This window comes from Nycticebus coucang, chromosome 21, assembly GCF_027406575.1.
Source record: "Nycticebus coucang isolate mNycCou1 chromosome 21, mNycCou1.pri, whole genome shotgun sequence".
NCBI classification, from domain to species: Eukaryota; Metazoa; Chordata; class Mammalia; order Primates; family Lorisidae; genus Nycticebus; species Nycticebus coucang.
This window is the reverse complement of record NC_069800.1, coordinates 33,618,379-33,639,123: the sequence shown is the minus strand read 5'-3', so window position 1 is coordinate 33,639,123 and position 20,745 is coordinate 33,618,379. Positions and strand designations below refer to the sequence as shown.

Below are 20,745 nucleotides of genomic sequence, written 5' to 3'. Positions count from 1 at the left end.
GCTTCTCTCCCTCCCTACTATGGGAAGTGATGTCTCGAGCTGTAAGGTATGTTTAGCAATGTGACCCGCTAGGTGAAGGAGATTTAAAGCAACATTTCCCCTAGTTCCCCTGCCAGATGAACTCTTGCCTTAAAAAGAGCTTCAAATGATTGTGAGCTGGGAGATGCTGTGTTAACCAGATTTCCTAAAAGCAGAATGTCCCAGAGCCTGTAATAACTAACATGCTACATGACGACTCTCTAAGAGGTGAATAAATCCTACAGGAGTTCCCAATTTATATACTCAAAGTTTATACTCCCAAATTTACATACTCTGACTAATGAGAAGCTAAATGTAAAACCCATCTAAGGGCATTTTAATATTCTATCCCAAAGAAATGGATGTCATTTATGACCATGAAACCCTTGGCTCATGGAACCCTTTGAGGATTTATTCTACAGGACATACCCCAGGAAAGCTATTTAAGAACCAAAATCTGTGGCCTAGCCACTATTTAGTAGAAGGCTTAAGAACAATGCCAAAAAGAGTCAGGCTTCTTTTCCCCGGTCTCAGAAATACCTTTCTGAACCCACGTTTTACGGGCAGGGCCCATGCTCAGGACAAGCCCCAGGATATCTGCCCCATGAGCAACTAACTTGGGCCCCAGGATCATCTTAGAAAGGAAGGGGAACATGTAAGAAGCTCAGAGAGGAATGGAACAACTTCAGGGCATTTGGGGTCTTGGAGAGAAAGGCCTTATGTACATATATACTTTATGCAGGCAGTCCCCAGTTTACAAACAAGATAAGCCTGTAGGTTTGTTCTTAAGTTGAATTTGTATGTTGGAATAGGTACCTTTACCTGTGACCTATAATAACCTCCATTTGTAAATGTGAGCTGTAAATAAGTCGGATGTTTGTAACTTGGGGACTGCTTGTATATAGCCTTCTAGCAGGTCTATGTGTTTATCATTACTTTACAACACAACTATAGGACAGAATTTAACCCCAAATAGGACTTTGCCCAAGTAGAGTAGTTTGAGAGACACAGAAAAGAGCACTACATCTACATACTGTCCCCAACCAGCCTGCCTTAGTAGCTAAAATTCCAGCAGCTGTTATCTATTTCTATGGATTAAATCACCATGACTGGCTGACATAAAAATGTGTTTTGAAGGGTATTACACATACATAGCTTCTTATCAGTCAAGAACACTTGAGTATAAATTACTCTAGCAGACTCCCTTTTAACTCTTCTAGCTGATAAAAACGGGCTGTACAGAAATGGATACAGGATTAGTAAGCTTAGATTCAGGCTGGGGGGTGGGGAACATCAGATGGATAACACAGGGCATTCCAAGAAGGCTGCCTGGAAAGCCTGCGGCAGCTGTGGAAAAAAGCCAGCCACTTTTTCCACAGGGAAAAAATGGAAGCTGAGAGCTTGTGTGGTTTGCCCAGGTCGCAGCAGCAAACTGGGCACAGATGTGTAGACACAGAGGTCTGGGTGAGCTTTCCCAATTGCCCAACAAAAGGAGCCTGCTTGGGAGTCTCATGAAAGCTTCCCTCTGAAAAAATCTCCCCTCCAAAGCTGTGCTAGCACAGCCACACATCCACAGGAATGCAACAGAAAAACTCAAACTTTTTAGAACAAAATTGGATCTGGGGTCTCCTTCCAGTGAACCCCAAGGGCCCTTGAAGTTCTCTGGGAGGGATGTCCTACTTGGGTGGCCACTCACTATGGCAGGAGAGATAAGGACCTTTTAGAACCTCAGGAACCCTCAGACCCAGGACATATACTGACAAAGAACAGGCTGTCCACCCAGGGCAGGAGATTCACAGGCCTTTCCTGAGGACTCCTTACCTCTCGGTGCCGGAGCTGCAAATTTTGGCCTTCGTAGTACAAGTTGTAGGTCTTCAGATGCAAGAGAAGTTCATTCCTTACAGGGAAAAAGATACAAGAGTTTGGGACCAGGTTCAGTGGCTTACACCAGTAATCCTACCACTCGGGGAGGTCAACGAGGATGGAGTGCTTGAGCTCAGGAGTTAGAGACCAGCCTGAGCAAGAGCAAGACCCCATCTCTACAAAAAATAGAAAAATTAACCAGTGTTGTAGTGAGGGAAAGAACAATTTAGGAACTTCTAGGTGTTTCAGCAGATTAATAGGGACAGCTCTGGGCCTCGCTAACTGTAGGCCCAGCTACTCAGGAGGCTGAGGCAAGAGGATCTCTTAAGCCCAAGAGACTGAGGTTGTTGTGAACTATGGTGGTGCCTTAGCACTCAACTCAGGGCAACAGAGTAAAACTCTGTCTCAAAAAAATAAATAAATGAATAAAAGATATACAAAGTGTGACTTTATCAGCTGAAGCCACTTACAATGCAGCTGTTCCCTTCCTAGGTCACATTTAACCTGGTCTGTAATTATCCACCTTTGGGTGTTCACACACATGCACACACACACACAGAGCTCTGCCACCATCACTCTACCACCATCCTCCCCCAGAATCATGTTTGCAACAGGTCTGAGTTCAAGAGGCCTCAGTGCATAGAAGGCAATGAAATTGTCCCCTTCTATTCAGAGGGCATCTGTGCCAGTTTTTAGCCAGAACCACAGCAGCCAGGGACACATTACACCAGCCAAGAGTCCACAAAGGAACACCATAGACAGGACAGTGAGGAGCATTTTAGCCCATTTAGGCTGAGGATACCATAAGCTGGGTGGTTTATAAACAACAGAAATGTATGTCTCATGGTTCTGAGAGCCAGGAAGTCCAAGATCAAGGTAGATTCAGTATCTGGTGAGAGCCCATCCTCACAGACAGCACCTGCTCACTGTGTCCTCACATGTAGAAGGGTAAACAAGCTCTCTCAGCCTCTTGTATAAAGGGCACTCAGATCTAATCACCTCCCAAGGGCCCCGCCTCTTAATACTAGCATTTTGTGGGGGTAGGTTCCAACATATGAATTTGGGGGAGGACCCAAACATTCAAACCATAGCAAACAGCCACCAGCCAACTCCTCTTATGGAAGCCTTTCAGGACACCACCCCTCTTCAGTCCCCCAAGGTCCAAAGCCTCCCCTTTACTTTAACCTCCAGCATCTGGGGGTGTGCTTTATCTATGGTGGCAGCCTTGCTGATGCTCTCAGTAAGTCCAGGTTCAGCTGCTCTGCTCCTTCACGCTTACATGTGCCCCAGCTGTCTGATGTACAGGGGAGGCCCCTCTGCCAGCAGCTGGCATCCACCCACCGCATCCCAACACAGCAGATTGGCCCCTGGGGATATCGCACCCTAGCAAAACATCTTACTTGGATATATATTTATCTTGTCCACATGGGACCAGGGAAGTTTGGTGACTGTAGTCCATCCTTCCTTTCTCTTTTCATCAGAAGAAGAAGCCTGTATTCAAAAGGAGAAGACAGAGGTTAATGTCAGGTTGTGTCCTTGGAAACTTGGCAGAACTTGGGCAGTGGGGGGTGGGAGTAGAGGGCAGAAATGGAGGACACAAAACTGAATGACATAGTTCTTTGTTTCCCCCAGATTCACAGCTAACATTGGCCTAGGCCTAGTGAGATGCCGCTCTGCCAGCTGTTGCCTCTGCTTGCCACAGCCTCTGGAAAAAACATGGTGGCTCAAACCTGTAATCCTAGCACTTTGGGAGGCGGAGGTGGATGGATTGCTTGAACTCAGGAGTTCGACTTCAGCCTGAGCAAGAGAAAGACCCTGTTTCTACTAAAAATAGAAAAACTAGCCAGGCACTGGGGCGGGCACCTATAATCCCAGTTACTTGGGAGGCTGAGGCAAGAGGATCTCTTGAGCCCAAGAGTTTGAGGTTGCTGTGAGCTCTGACACCACAGCACCTACCCAGGGTGACAGAGTGAGAGTCTGTCTCAAAAAAAAAAGACACCCAAAGGAAAGATGACAACCCTTTACAGTCTGAGAACAAATGCCCCAACCACAGAGAAAGCAAACATTCAAGTTGGTTCTGAGGACAATTGATGAGTCCTCTCTGAAGCGACCTTCATAAGACAGAACAGAGACCTATCTGACTGGGATAGCTCAGATAGACATACTGAAGATTGGTAAACCACCTAAAAAAGCCGAAGTATAGCTGGGTGAAATAAATTGTAGCATGTATGTCTACAATGACCATTAAAATATGACAGTATAAAAGGCAATTTAATTATCTGGGAAAATAATAAATTATGAAAATGCAGGTTATAGAACTATGAGTTCAATTTTGTTTACAACATATGTAAAGTATAACATATGCGCATATATAAACAAGCCTACATTTCTATGTGAATTTATATATTTGCACATGTACATTGTATATACATGTGTGGGCTTTTCAACCTCAGCTCTATGAACATTTGGAACATTTGGGGGGTGTTCAGCAGCATCCCTGGCTTCTACCCACAAGACACTGCCAGTACTGCCCCAGTTACGACAATCAAAAATGGCTGTACAGGCATTCCTAAGTGTCCCTGAGGGCAAAATCACCTCCAGAGAGAGAACCACTGGCACTTATACATGTATGTAAATAATGAAAGCCTGGCTGTATTTGAGTAATGACATTTCCAGTGATTTTTCTAAAACATTTTATTATGAAAAATGTTAAACATAAAGAAATATGACAGCTGGATGCTGTGGCTCATGCCTATAATCCAGCAATTTGGGAGGCCAAGTCAAGATGTTTGCTTTAGGCCAGGAGTTTGAGACCTATGTGGGAAACATAGCCAGACCCCATCTCTACACAAAGTAAAAAACCTAACCAGGCATGGTGGCATACTCCTGTAGTCCCTCTACTCAGGAGGCTGGGGCAGGAGCATCACTTGAGCCCAGGAATTTGAGGTTACGGTGAGCTATACTCAGGCCACAGGGCCATGGGGCCATTGTACTAAGCTTTGGTGACAGGGAGAGAATTTATTTCTAAGAAGAAAGAAAAAGAAAAAAGAAATATGACAGTGACTAGCTATATGCCCATGGCTATTCTATCTTTAGCATTGTATTATACTTACTCGCTTCACCATATATCTGTTCATCTATACATCCTTTTATTCAGCCATCAACCCATTTTTTTTTTTTTTTTTGAGACAGAGCCTCACTTTATCACTCTTGGTACAGTGCTGTGATATCACAGCTCACAGCAACCTCCAACTCCTGGGCTTAGGCAATTCTCTTGCCTCAGCCTCCCGAGTAGCTGGGACTACAGGCGCCCGCCACAATGCCTGGCTATTTTTTGGTTGCAGCCGTCATTGTTTGGTGGGACCCAGACTGGATTCGAACCCGCCAGCTCAGGTGTATGTGGCTGGCACCTTAGCCGCTTGAGTCACAGGCACTGAGCCAATCCATATTATTTTTGAAGCATTTCAAAGTAAATTACAGACATCAGTCACTTTCTCTTAAATACTTCTGCATGCATATCATGAAACTGAGCTCAACATTTGTTTATAGTACTAGTGATTTTTCTTTTATTTTTCCTTTTACTTAACCTTTCTGGACTATTTACAATTATATCACAGCTATAACCACAACAAAAAGGGTTAGACGTTGAGTGGCTCCAAGGAAGGCGGAGAGGAGCCAGAGGCCCATATCTGTGGGGGTGGGGAGTCAGGCTCAGAGCAAATGAAAGCCCTTTCCAGCCACTACCCACTGCCAGGGTCTTCAGGTAGTCAAAGGGAACTGGGAACTGGATGCAGATGAAGATGCCCACTGCCCGCCTACCAGATGCCAACCTCTCCATTCTTTAGGTAAAAACTGAGGTTGAAGGAGATAACTTGAATTAACATGCAAGAGGCCAGGTACTCATGAGCTCACTGGGAGGATGTGTGTGCTCATACTTTTAACTGCTGGTGAAGTAGGAAGAAAAATGGGCCCTAGTAGAGGTCAGAACAGGGAGTTAAGGCCTGTGATAAGCAGAATAATCATCCTCCCAAAGTCAAGAGGTAATGCTGGATTGTCTAGGTGAGGCCAATATAATACCAGGGGTTCTTAAAAGTCAATCAGTAAAGTGAAAAGGCAACCCAAAGAATGAGAGAAAATATTTGCAAATCATATATCTGATGAGGGGTTAATATTCAGAATATATAAAGAACTCTTACAATTCAACAACAAAAAAATAAACAACCCAATTCAAAAACGGGTTGGACTCTAATAGACATTTCTCCAAAGACGATATAAAAATAGAAGTAAGCATATAAAAATATATTTAACACCATTAATCATTAGAAAAATGCAAATCAAAACTACAATGAGATAACACTTTATAACCATTAGGATGACCACTATCAAAAAAAATCCCAGAAGACAGGAGTCAATAAGGATATGGAGAAACTAGAATCCTTGTGCACTGTTGTTTAGAAACAGAAAATGGTACAGTTGTTATGAAAAACAGCATGGCAATTCCTCAAAAAATTAAAAATAGAATTATCATAGATTCATCTTCTGAATATACACCTAAAAGAACTGAAAGCAGGGAACTGGAGAGAGATTTACACACCTATGTTGACAGCAGCATTATTCACAATAGACAAAAGCTAGAAGCAACCCAGATATCCACCCACCGGTAGATGAGTGAATAAGCAAAAAGATAGCAGAGACATACAGTGGAATAGTATGCAGCCTTCAAAAGGAAGGAAACTCTGACACATGCTACGTTATGTGTAGGAGGACACATGCCAAGCAAAATCATCTGAACACAAAAGACATGGATTCCACTTTTATGAGATGCCTCGCGTAGTCAAAATTAGAGAAAGAGCCCAGCAGAGTGGCTCATTCCTGTAATCCCAGCACTCTGGGAGGCCAAGGCGGGTGGATTACTTGAGGTCCAGAGTTTGAGACCAGCCTGAGCAAGAGCCAGACCCCACCTATAGTAAAAGTAGAAAGATTAGCTGGGCATTGCGGCAGGCGCCTGTAGTCCCAGATACTCAGGAAGGCTGAGGCAAGAGGATCACTTGACCCCAAGAGTTTGAGGTTGCTGTGAGCTATGACGCCATAGCGCTCTACCCAGGGCAACAGTGAGACTCTGTCTCACAAAGAAAAAAAAAAAGAATATTTTTAGTACAGAATTTGTAAGATGAAAGAGTTCTGGAGATGGATGGGGGTGATGGCTACAAGATAACATGAATGTACTTAATGCCACTGAATTGTACACTTTAAAGTGGCCAAGAAAGTAAATTTTATGTGTGTTTTACCACAATTTTTTTTAAGCAGGAGAGAAAGGCTGAAGGGCCAGTGTTATTGGACTTGACCTGCTACTGTTGCCAGCTGTGAAGCTGGAAGAAGGGTCCATGTTATGAACAGCTTCTAGAAGCTGTTAAGGACAAGGAAACAGTCTTCCCAAGAGCCTCCAGAAAAGAACATAGCCCCGTCACCACCCTGACATCAGAAACCTGGTGAGACCTGTGGTAGACCTTCAATCTACAGAACTATAAGATAATAAATCTGTGTTATTTTAGGTCACTAAGTTTTGGTAAATTGTCATGGCAACCATAGGAAACGAATACAAAGGCACTATAAAGCAGGGTCATGAATGGGGAAGGGGAGCAGACAGAGTTCCACCCAAGACCCAGACTTCCCCTGTGTCCCCAAAGATGGCATCCTAAGAACATAGCTGGTCTCTCTAAACTTTAAATTTAATTTTTTTTTATTTTTCCAAAAAGGAAAAATAATCCAGTCATACAAACCAGAATATCACAAACACATGTACTGCACAAAAAGGAAGAAAGGAAAGAAGTGAGAATGAATTTCTTTTTTAAATGACAATTACCCATAACTAGTGAGTATTTATTTTTTAAAAAATGCTCCTTTTCTCTGCATGTGTGAATGTCCCCATTCAGCAACACTTATTATGCTTCCTAATGGTGCTTCAAGAATGAAGTAACCAGGTGGGAGACCCTGTCCTCAGGGGCACATAGTCCAGGAAGAGAGGGACAGAGGGCTTTACCCAAGGAGGGGAGGTGGCACATACGAAAGACACCTGATCTGGCCCAGTGTGGGTCCTGGGGCTTTCTGGAGGAAATGACCTCCAAACTGAGACCTCAGTGATAGGACAGAGTTGCAAAGGTCGAGGGTGGAAATGTCCCAGCAGGAGGAGTGTGCACCTCAGAATTGGGCAAGGTGGGGTGGCACAAGTGGAACCTTGACAAGGCGAGGACTGTGGGCTTAGGTGGCATGTATGGACATGCACGGTGGTGGGGAGCATCTAGTAGGACGAATATGGCTCCCAAAGGTAACCAGGTCCCAATTTGAAATCTACAAATGTAACAAGAACTTTGCAGGTGTGATTAAATGAAGGATTTTTTTCTCAAGCCTTTTTTTTTTTAGAGACAGAGTCTCACTATGTTGCCCTCGGTAGAGTGCTGTGCCATCACAGCTCACAGCAACCTCAAACTCTTGGGTTTAAGCGATTCTCTTGCCTTAGCCTCCCAAGTTAGCTGGGACTACAGGCGCATACCACAACACCCAGCAATTTTTTTTGTTGCTGTTGTCATTGTTGTTTAGCTGGCCCGGGCTGGATTCGAACCTGCCAGCCTTGGTGCATGTAGCCGGAGCTATAACCACTGTACTACAGGCGCCAAGCCTGATTAAATAAAGGATTTTGAAATGGGGAGACCATCTGGATGTCTGGTGGGCCCCAAATGTCATCAGGGGCATCCTACAGAGTTGTGGCGATGCTACACTAGTGATAAAGACGCAGGAAGGGGGAAAGGCCAGAATGCGGACCCTCCCCCCAGAGCCGCTACAGGCAGTGCAGCCCTGCCTGCCTGCACGTTGGTTTTGGCTCCAGGAAACTGATTTCCAGACTTCTGGATGTCAGAATGCTCTGTTTGTGTTGTTTTAAACCACCAAGTCTGTGGCGATGTTTTATAGAAGCAAGAGGAAAACAGGGTCATTCTGAGGGGAGGGATGTGATCTGCTGCGCATTTTGGAAAAGTTGTGGAGAAAGGATGGGAGAAGGTGGCTGGGGACTGGGTCCTGGCACCAGAGGTCAGGAGAGTGACTGAGGTCATCCGAGGAGAGTGGGAAAGGCAAGGACGGCAGGGCCCTCAGGAGCCCAGGTGGTCAGGGTGAGCAGAGGAAGAGGGGACATAGGAGACAGGATAGCCTGGAAGCCCAAGGACAGTGTGCTTTAAAAAGAGGCCACAGTCAGTACAGCCAGGAGCTGGGAGTAAAAGCCCAAGGAGGGAGACCCAGAGCAGCCTCTGATTTACACCACACAAAGGTCACAGGGGATCTTGGCGGAGTCACTTACACAGCCTGGTTGGAGTGGAAAATGGATGAAAAGTGGCTGCCATCACCAGCCCTCTGCACCCTGTGCACTGGAGTCTTCCTTCAGTCAGGGGGAATGTTATTCTATTCCTTCTTTTGTTATTTCACTTCTTTCTCCCATTCTTGGTTCTTGTAAATCTCTCTCTCCTCCCTCTAGCACTATCTACCCACCCATCTAGCCACCCATTTCGGCAGCTATCCTCTAAGTCTCCCTTTTTATTCATAATCTCTCCTTTTTTCTTTGCCTTTCTTTTTTTTTTTTTGTTTGTTTTTGAGACAGAGTCTTACTTTGCCACCCTCATAGAGTGTTCTGGCATCATAGCTCACAGCAACCTCAAATTCCTGGGCTCAGTGGGAGAGACAAGATGGCGGACTGAAACCAGCTTTCAACAGAGGCTCCCGTCCAGAAGGAGAGTTAAAGGACAGGAATTTAGTAAGTATCCTGGTGGATTTGAGCCACACCAACAGAGAAAGTTGAAGAACGCACATCAACACCGCTGAAGCAAGCTGTGATCACAAGGACACAAACGAAAGGTACAAAATCCACCACCAAGCGGACAGGAGTTCCCCTCCCCCATGAGACCGGCTCAAGAGCCCCACAATTAAACAAACGGGCAGAAATTAAAGGCCTTCCCACTACACTCCATGGGAGAGACCTTCTAAAAACTGGACCTACCTCCCCTACTAGGGTTCCATAGCATTCTCCTGCCAGGCATAAAACTGTATAAAAATTTAAAAATCCTTTGCCGGCAACCCTGAATCCCCAACATTCCCCTCCCGCTCACTGAGGTCTGGAGGCCTGTCCCCAGGAGTTCAGATTCTTGGGTGATTTCTCAAGGGGAGTGGACAGTCCCTGAGCTGCAACTGGTCAGCGCTGACTCTGAGGCACGCGAGTGTGGAGAGGGCACCCAGCTAAGGGGGAGTCACACCTCGGCAGCACTTCCCTGCGGTGCGGGGCAGCAGCCCTCCCCGTGCATCAATATGGCCAGGCATAAAACTGAATGAAACTCTAGCTTCCCCCCACTCTCACTCGGGGTCTGGGGGCCTGTCCCTCAGGAGTTCGGATCCTTGGGTGATTTCTCGAGGGGAGTGCACAGTGCCCGAGCTGCGACTGGTCAGCACTGACTCTGAGACACGCGAGTGAGGAGAGGGCACTTGGTGAGGGAGAGTCATGCCTTGGCGGCACTTCCCGGTGGTGTGGTGCAGCAGCACTCCCCAGGCAACAATATGGCCAGGCATAGAACTGAATGAAACTCTAGCTTCCCCCCACTCTCACTTGGGGGTCTGGGGGCCTGCCCCCCAGGAGTCTGGATTCTTGGGAGATCTCTTGAGGGGTGTGGACAGAGCATAAACTGCAGCCGCTCAGTGCTGACTCTGGGGCGTGAGACAGAGGAGAAAAGGGTTGGCTGGGTGCCCACACCAGAGCGGCAGTTCCTGGAGGCAAATCAACAGCTGTTTTTTCTTTAACAGCAAAATGGCTCACTTCTGGATATTCTGAAGCCACACCCCCTGTCTCCCTGGGCAACCAGAGGAGGCCACCAGTGAGCAAAGGATTTGCCTGACACTGCTCACAAACCTGGGAAGCTTCCAGGGCAGGGCCAACTCAGAGAGGTAATCGGACACAAACCTCCAGCAGCACAGACGTTTGAACTCAGAACAGCCCATCTTCTGTAGGCGATTTTAGCAGAAACAGAGACAGAACCCTGCAAAGTTGTCTGTTCTGTTCTGTTCTGTTAACAACATCAATCAGGGATGGGGCTAAGCCTGAGTGAACACCTCCCCCCACACCTGCATCAAGCACTCAAAGATGTCAAGCCCCATCTCCTCCTGCTAGATAGCAGCAGACTGCAGGGGCCTGGCAGACTTCCTTGCAATTCAGGCAGGTGCAAACCCCTGGAGTATCTGTTCACTACAGGCAACTGGGTTAGCCATCTGCAGAGATACCAGTGACTGGGTCCGACGGAGGGGCAAAGTGGGGAAGGAGACATCAACCTTTCCAGACTGATCTATTTGCTAGGTGGCTCCTCCTGACTCCACGCAGCACTGGAGTAAGCCATATCAGAGGAGTCACCAGACCCCTGTGATCCAGTTCCCAGAGACCTCTTGAACTCTCCCACCTGAGACAGGTGCCAATTGAGACAATCAATTTGGACCTTTTGAACTGAACTAATAGACTGAGGACTTGCGGTGCCCTGGGTATGCGGTTGTAGGAAGGTTTGATTTTCCCTTTCCAACTGGTGCCAGAGGTGGGTGGGCGGGGTGACTTAATTGCTAGTTCTTCCACACAGCTGAGACTTCAAGCCAGAGTAAACGTTACAATAGGATTGAACAGAAACCAGCTGAAAACAAGACAGAACCACTTAGCCCCACCACACAAGACAGGGCCCCAGTTTCTCAGGCCTCAACACTGTACGGGCCCTCAATAAAGCCCCAGGGGAAAAATCAAAGGGAGTAAAATAACCATGGGGCAGAATCAGCGGAAAAACTCTGGTAACATGAATAACCAGAATAGATCAACCCCCCCAAGAAAAGATACGGCAGATGTGATTGAAGATCCCATTCATAAACAACTGGCTGAGATGTCAGAAATCGAATTCAGAATTTGGATTGCAAACAAGATTAATAAAATGGAATTAGGAATTCGAGGAGAAATTCAAAAGTTGTCTCAAGAATTTAACGAATTTAAAGACAAAACCACCAAAGACTTAGACACACAGAAGCAAGAATTTACAGCCCTCAAAGATATGAAAAATACAGTAGAATTCCTCAGCAACAGAATGGAGCAAGCAGAAGAAAGGATTTCTGACATTGAAGATAAAGTCTTCGAACGCTCCCAATCTCTCAAAGAGAAAGAGAAATGGAGAGCAAAAACGGATCACTCACTCAGAGAACTCTCAGATAATTCGAAGAAAAGCAATATACAAATAATTGGGATTTCGGAGAATGATGAAGTGGCCTCGAAGGGCACAGAGGCCCTTCTGCATCAAATTATGAAAAAAAATTTCCAGACATGCCTAGAGAATCTGAAATTCAGATAGCAGACAGCATCAGAGCCCCAGCACGATTCAACCCCAATAAGTCATCCCCCAGGCATATCATAATTACCTTCACTAAAGTTAACATGAAAAAGAAGATTCTCAAAGCAGCCCGGCGAAAGAAAACTATTACGTACAAAGGAAAGAATATTAGAATAACTGCAGATCTCTCTGCTGAAACTTTTCAAGCAAGAAGAGGCTGGTCATCAACTTTTAATCTCCTAAAGCAAAATAACTTTCAACCCAGGATCTTGTATCCAGCTAAACTGAGTTTCATTTATGATGGAGAAATTAAATACTTCAATGACATTCATATGTTGAAAAAATTTGCCATAAGTAAACCAGCTCTTCAGGATATTCTCAGACCTATCCTCCACAATGACCAACCCAATCCTATACCACAAAAGTAAACTCACTCAGAAACTTCGGATCAAACTCCAACTTCCACACTGGCGAAAGGATTAAAAATGTCCACTGGACCTTTGAAAAACTCGATACCCAAAATTCCACCAGACTTATCAATACTCTCCATCAATGTGAATGCCTTAAACTGTCCTCTAAAGAGGCATAGGTTAGCTGACTGGATACAAAAACTCAAGCCAGATATTTGTTGCATACAAGAGTCACATCTCAACTTAAAAGACAAATACAGACTCAGGGTGAAAGGATGGTCATCCATATTTCAGGCAAATGGTAATCAGAAAAAAGCAGGTGTTGCAATTTTATTTGCAGATACAGTGGGCTTTAAACCATCAAAAGTAAGGAAGGACAAGAATGATCACTTCATATTTGTTAAGGGTAATACTCAATATGATGAGATCTCAATTATTAATATCTATGCACCCAACCAGAATGCACCTCAATTTATAAGAGAAACTCTAACAGACATGAGTAACTTGATTTCCTCCAGCTCCATAATCGTCAGAGATTTCAACACTCCTTTGGCAGTATTGGATCGATCCTCCAGCAAGAAGCTGAGCAAAGAAATCTTAGATTTAAACCTAACCATCCAGTATTTAGATTTAGCAGACATCTACAGAACATTTCATCCCAACAAAACTGAATACACATACTTCTCATCGGCCCATGGAACTTCCTCCAAAATTGACCACATTTTAGGTCACAAGTCTAACCTCAGTAAATTTAAAGGAATAGAAATTATTCCTTGCATCTTCTCGGACCATCATGGAATAAAACTTGAACTGAGTAACAACAGGAATCTGCATACCCATACAAAAACATGGAAGTTAAATAACCTTATGCTGAATGATAACTGGGTCAGAGATAAGATTCAGAAAGAAATCGCCAATTTTTTGGAACAAAACGACAATGAAGACACAAACTATCAGAACCTCTGGGACACTGCAAAGGCAGTTCTAAGAGGGAAATTTATAGCACTAGAAGCCTTCCTCAAGAGAACGGAAAGAGAGGAAGTTAACAACTTAATGGGACATCTCAAGCAACTGGAAAAGGAAGAACATTCCAACCCCAAACCCAGTAGAAGAAAAGAAATAACCAAAATTAGAGCAGAATTAAATGAAATTAAAAACAAAAGAATAATACAACAGATCAATAAATCAAAAAGCTGGTTTTTTGAAAAGGTCAATAAAATAGTTAAACCTCTGGCCAACCTAATCAGAAAAAAAAGAGTAAAATCTCTAATATCATCAATCAGAAACAACAAAGTCGAAATAACAAGACTCGTCAGAAATCCAAAAAGTTGTTAATGAATATTACAAGAAAATGTATTCTCAGAAATATGAAAATCTGAAGGAAATTGACCAATACTTGGAAGCACGCCACCTTCCAAGACTTAGCCAGAATCAAGTGGAAATGTTGAACAGACCCATATCAAGTTCAGAAATAGCATCAACTATACAAACCTCACTAAAAAGAAAAGCCCGGGACCAGATGGTTTCACGTCAGAATTCTACCAAACCTTTAAAGAGGAATTGGTACCTATATTACTCAACCTGTTCCAAACGGTAGAAAAAGAAGGAAGACTACCCAACACATTCTATGAAGCAAACATCACCCTGATCCCCAAACCAGGAAAAGACCCAACAAGAAAAGAAAATTATAGACTGATACCACTAATGAATATAGATGCAAAAATATTCAACAAGATCCTAACAAACAGAATCCAGCAAAACATCAAACAAATTATACATCATGACCAAGTTGGTTTTATCCCAGGGTCTCAAGGCTGGTTCAATATACGTAAATCTATAAATGTAATTCAGCACATAAACGAATTAAACAACAAAGACCATGTGATTCTCTCAATTGATGCAGAAAAAGCTTTTGATAATATCCAGCATCCCTTCATGATCAGAACACTCAAGAAAATTGGTCTAGAAGGGACTTTTCTTAAACTGATAGAGGCCATCTACAGAAAACCCACAGCCAATATCATATTGAATGGAGTTAAATTGGAATCATTTCCACTCAGATCAGGAACCAGACAAGGCTGCCCATTGTCTCCATTGCTTTTCAACATTGGAATGGAAGTTTTAGCCACTGTAATTAGGGAAGAAAAGGTGATCAAGGGTATCTATATAGGGTCAGAAGAGATCAAACTTTCGCTCTTCGCAGAGGATATGATTGTGTATCTGGAAAACACTAGGGACTCTACTACAAAACTCCTAGAAGTGATCAAGGAATACATCAGCGTCTCAGGTTACAAAATCAACATCCATAAATCGGTAGCCTTTATATACACCAACAACAGTCGAGTTGAAAAAGCAGTTAAGGACTCTATCCCATTCACAGTAGTGCCAAAGAAGATGAAATATTTGGGAATTTACCTAACAAAAGACATGAAAGATCTCTATAAAGAGAACTATGAAACTCTAAGAAAAGAAATAGCTGAAAATGTTAACAAATGGAAAAACATACCATGCTCATGGCTGGGAAGAATCAACATTATTAAAATGTCCATACTACCCAAAGCAATATATAATTTCAACGCACTCCCTATTAAAGTTCCACTGTCATATTTTAAAGATCTTGAAAAAACAATACTTCGTTTTATATGGAATTAGAAAAAACCTCGAATAGCCAAGACATTACTCAGAAATAAAAACAAAACAGGAGGAATCACACTACCAGACCTCAGACTTTACTACAAATCGATAGTGATCAAAACAGCATGGTACTGGCACAAAAACAGAGAAGTAGATGTCTGGAACAGAATAGAGAACCAAGAGATGAATCCAGCTAATTACCGTTATTTAATCTTTGACAAGACAATTAAAAACATTCAATTCCCTATTTAACAAATGGTGCTGGGTGAACTGGCTGGCAACCTGTAGAAGACTGAAACTGGACCCACACCTTTCACCATTAACCAAGATAGACTCTCACTGGATGAAAGATTTAAACCTAAGACATGAAACTATAAAAATACTAGAAGAGAGTGCAGGGAAAACCCTTGAAGAAATTGGATTGGGCGAGTTTTTTATGAGAAGGACCCCCCGGGCAATAGAAGCTGCTTCAAAAATACACTAATGGGACTTGATCAAACTAAAAAGCTTCTGCACAGCCAAGAACACAGTAAGTAAAGCAAGCAAACAGCCCTCAGAATGTGAAAAGATATTTGCAGGTTATGTCTCCGACAAAGGTTTAATAACCAGAATCCACAGAGAACTCAAACACATTAGCAAGAAAAGAACAAGGGATCCCATCGCAGGCTGGGCAAGGGACTTGAAGAGAAACTTCTCTGAAGAAGACAGGCGCACGGCCTTCAGACATATGAAAAAATGCTCATCATCTTTAATCATCAGAGAAATGCAAATCAAAACTACTTTGAGATACCATCTAACTCCAGTGAGACTAACCTACATCACAAAACCCCAAGACCAGAGATGTTGGCGTGGATGTGGAGAAAAGGGAGCACTTTTGCACTGCTGGTGGGAATGCAAATTAATACATTCCTTTTGGAAAGAGATATGGAGAACACCTAGAGATCTAAAAATAGATCTGCCATTCAATCCTTTAATCCCTCTCCTGGGCATATACCCAGAAGACCAAAAATCACATCATAACAAAGATATTTGTATCAGAATATTTATTGCAGCCCTATTCATAATTGCTAAGTCATAGAAAAAGCCCAAGTGCCCATCGATCCATGAATGGATTAATAAACTGTGGTATATGTACACCATGGAATATTATGCAGCTTTAAAAAAAGATGGAGACTTTACCTCTTTCATGTTTACATGGATGGAGCTGGAACATATTCTTCTTAGTAAAGAAGAATATTCCAAGAATGGAAGGAAAAGTACCCAATGTACTCACCCTTATTATGAAACTAATGTAGGACCTCCACATGGAAGCTATAACCCAGTTATAACCTAAGAATAGGGAGAAGGGGGAAAGGGAGGGGGGTGGAGGGAGGGGGATTAATGGGTTTAATGCACCTCTGGTGCATCTTACAAGGGTATATGTGAATCTTAGTAAATGTGGAATGTAAAGGTCTTAGCAAAATAACTAAGAAAATGCCATGAAAGCTATGTTAACTAGTGTGATGAAAATGTGTCAAACGGTCTATGAACCAAGTGTATGGTGCCCCATGATCACACTAATGTACACAGCTATGATTTAATAAAAAAAAATAATAAAATATTGTGGTCTAGCAAAAAAAAAAATAATATTAGAAATTATTCCTTGCATCTTCTCAGACCATCATGGAATAAAAGTTGAACTAAATAACAACAGGAACCTGCATACCCATACAAAAACATGGAAGCTAAACAACCTTATGCTGAAGGATACATTGGTTATAGATGAGATTAAGAAGGAAATCACCATATTTTTGGAACAAAACAACAATCAAGACACGAATTACCAGAACCTCCGGGATACTGCAAAGGCAGTCCTAAGAGGGAAATTTATAGCACTGCAAGCCTTCCTCAAGAAAATGGAAAGAGAGGAAGTCAATAACTTAATGGAACATCTCAAGCAACTGGAGAAAGAAGAACACTTCAACCCCAAACGCAGCAGAAGAAAAGATATGACCAAAATCAGAGAAGAATTAAATGAAATTGAAAACAAAAGAACTATACAACAGATCAATAAATCCAAAAGCTGGTTTTTTGAAAAGATCAATAAAATAGATAAACCTTTGGCCAACCTAACCAGGAAAAAAAGAGTAAAATCTCTCATTTCATCAATCAGAAAAGGTAATGATGAAATAACAACAGACCCCTCAGAAATTCAAAAACTCCTTAACGAATACTACAAGAAACTCTACTCTCACAAATATGAAAATCTGAAAGAAATCAACCAATACCTGGAAGCACGCCACCTACCAAGACTTAGCCAGAACCAAGTGGAAATGTTGAACAGGCCTATATCAAGTTCTGAAATAGCATCAACAATACAAAATCTCCCTAAAAAGAAAAGCCCAGGACCAGATGGCTTTACGTCAGAATTCTACCAAACATTTAAAGAAGAACTAGTACCTATACTACTAAACCTCTTCCAAAATATAGAAAAAGAAGGAATATTACCCAGCACATTCTACGAAGCAAACATCACCTTGATCCCCAAACCAGGGAAAGACCCAACAAGAAAAGAAAATTATAGACCAATATCACTAATGAATATAGATGCTAAAATACTCAATAAGATCCTAACAAGCACATCAAAAAAATTATACACCATGCCCAAGTCGGATTTATCCCAGGGTCTCAAGGCTGGTTCAATATACGTAAATCTATAAATGTAATTCAATGCATAAACAAACTTAAAAATAAAGACCATATGATTCTTTCAATTGATGCAAAAAAAGCTTTTGATAATATCCAGCGTCCCTTCATGATCAGAGCACTTAAGAAAATTGGTATAGAAGGGATATTTCTTAAACTAATAGAGGCCATCTACAGCCAACCCACAGCCAATATCATATTGAATGGAGTTAAATTGAAATCATTTCCACTTAGATCAGGAACCAGGCAAGGTTGCCCATTGTCTCCATTGCTCTTTAACATTGTAATGGAAGTTTTAGCCATTGCAATGAGGGAAGAAAAGGCGATCAAGGGTATCCACATAGGGTCAGAAGAGATCAAACTTTCACTCTTTGCAGATGATATGATCGTATATCTGGAAAACACTAGGGATTCTACTACAAAACTTTTAGATGTGATCAAGGAATATAGCAATGTCTCAGGCTACAAAATCAACACCCATAAATCTGTAGCCTTTATATATACCAACAATAAGCAAGCTGAACAAACAGTCAAGGACTCTATTCCTTTCACAGTAGTGCCAAAGAAGATGAAATATTTGGGAGTATACCTAACAAAGGACGTGAAAGATCTCTACAAAGAGAACTATGAAACTCTAAGAAAAGAAATAGCCGAAGATGTTAACAGATGGAAAAACATACCATGCTCATGGCTGGGAAGAATCAACATTGTTAAAATGTCCATACTGCCCAAAGCAATATATAATTTTAATGCAATTCCTATTAAAGCTCCATTGTCATACTTTAAAGATCTTGAAAAAATACTTCGTTTTATATGGAATCAGAAAAAACCTCGAATAGCCAAAACATTACTCAGCAATAAAAACACAGCAGGAGGAATCACACTACCAGACCTGAGACTGTACTATAAATCCATAGTGATCAAAACAGCATGGTACTGGCACAAAAACAGAGAAGTAGATGTCTGGAACAGAATAGAGAACCAAGAGATGGATACAGCTACTTACCGTTATTTAATCTTTGACAAGCCAATTAAAAACATTCAGTGGGGAAAAGATTTCCTATTTAACAAATGATGCTGGGTAAACTGGCTGGCAACCTGTAGAAGATTGAAACTGGACCCACACCTTTCACCATTAACTAAGATAGACTCTCACTGAGTTATTTGATCTTTGACAAGCCAATTAAAAACATTCAGTGGGGAAAAGATTCCCTATTTAACAAATGGTGCTGGGTAAACTGGCTGGCAACCTGTAGAAGATTGAAACTGGACCCACACCTTTCACCATTAACTAAGATAGACTCTCACTGGATAAAAGATTTAAACTGAAGACATGAAACTATAAAAATACTACAAGAAAGTGCAGGGAAAACTCTTGAAGGAATAGGCCTGGGTGAATATTTTATGAGGAGGACTCCCCAGGCAATTGAAGCAGTATCAAAAATACACTACTGGGACCTGATCAAACTAAAAAGCTTCTGCACAGCCAAGAACATAGTGAGTAAAGCAAGCAGACAGCCCTCAGAATGGGAGAAAATATTTGCAAGTTATACCTCCGATAAAGGTCTAATAACCAGAATCCACAGAGAACTCAAACGTATTACCAAGAAAAGAACACGTGACCCCATCTCAGGGTGGGCAAGGGACTTGAAGAGAAACTTCTCTAAAGAAGACAGACACACGATCTACAAACACATGAAAAAAAGCTCATCATCCTTAATCATCAGAGAAATGCAAATCAAAACTACTCTGAGATATCACCTAACCCCAGTAAGAGTAGCCCACATAACAAAATCCCAAAACCAGAAATGTTGGCGGGGATGTGGAGGAAAGGGCACACTTCTACACTGCTGGTGGGAATGCCCACTAATATGTTCCTTCTGGAAGGATGTTTGGAGAACACTTAGAGACCTAAAAATAGACCTGCCATTCGATCCTATAATTCCTTTACTAGGTTTATACCCAGAAGACCAAAAGTCACAATATAACAAAGACATCTGTACCAGAATGTTTATTGCAGCCCAATTCATAATTGCTAAGTCATGGAAGAAGCCCAAGTGCCCATCGACCCACGAATGGACTGGCAAATTGTGGTACATGTATACCATGGAATACTATGCAGCCTTAAAGAAAGATGGAGACTTTACCTCTTTCATGTTTACATGGATGGAGCTGGAACATATTCTTCTTAGCAAAGTATCTCAGGAATGGAAGAAAAAGTATCCAATGTACTCAGCCCTACTATGAAGCTAAATTATAGCTTTCACATGAAGACTATAACCCAACTATAGCACAAGACTATGGAGAAAGGGCCAAGGAAGAGGAAGGGAGGGGGAAGGTTTTGGTGGAGGGAGGGTAATAGGTGGGGCCACATCTATGGTGCATCTTAGAATGGGTACAGGAGATTGCACTAATGTACACAGCTATGATTTAACAATAAAAAAAATTTAATAAAAGAAAATAAGCTGTCATCAAAAAAAAAAAAAAAAAGAATACCATCCTCAGAGAATCTGAGTCTTCTCTAGAGTTATTAAACCTATATGGTTCTAAAGAAAACCATTGATAGGCAGAGCAATGAAACAACATGGCATATAGACATAGGCCCAAATATATCTGGGGACAAAATGTAAGTAATATTTTGAAATAGTAGGGAGAAAGTAAATTAATCTAAAAAAATATCATTAGAGAATTTGTTGGCCTTTGGAAAAGGTGAGATTGGGAAGTTTATTTTTTCCACCAAAAGAGAAATCATA

The 20,745-nt window shown here is 42.3% G+C and overlaps 1 protein-coding gene across 4 annotated transcripts in view; it reads right to left on the bottom strand.

Moving 5' to 3' along the window:
- Positions 1-20,745, bottom strand: part of RASSF2 (Ras association domain family member 2) — a 53,314-nt gene that overhangs the window by 14,026 nt on the left and 18,543 nt on the right. For all 4 annotated transcript variants that reach the window (XM_053574809.1, XM_053574810.1, XM_053574811.1 and 1 more), the window contains 2 exons: positions 3,282-3,372; positions 1,840-1,915 (listed from right to left, as the gene is read on the bottom strand). In XM_053574809.1, the coding sequence (XP_053430784.1) occupies positions 1,840-1,915; positions 3,282-3,340 (135 nt within the window). In that variant the 5' untranslated portion in view covers positions 3,341-3,372. The remainder of the gene's footprint in view (positions 1-1,839; positions 1,916-3,281; positions 3,373-20,745) is intronic.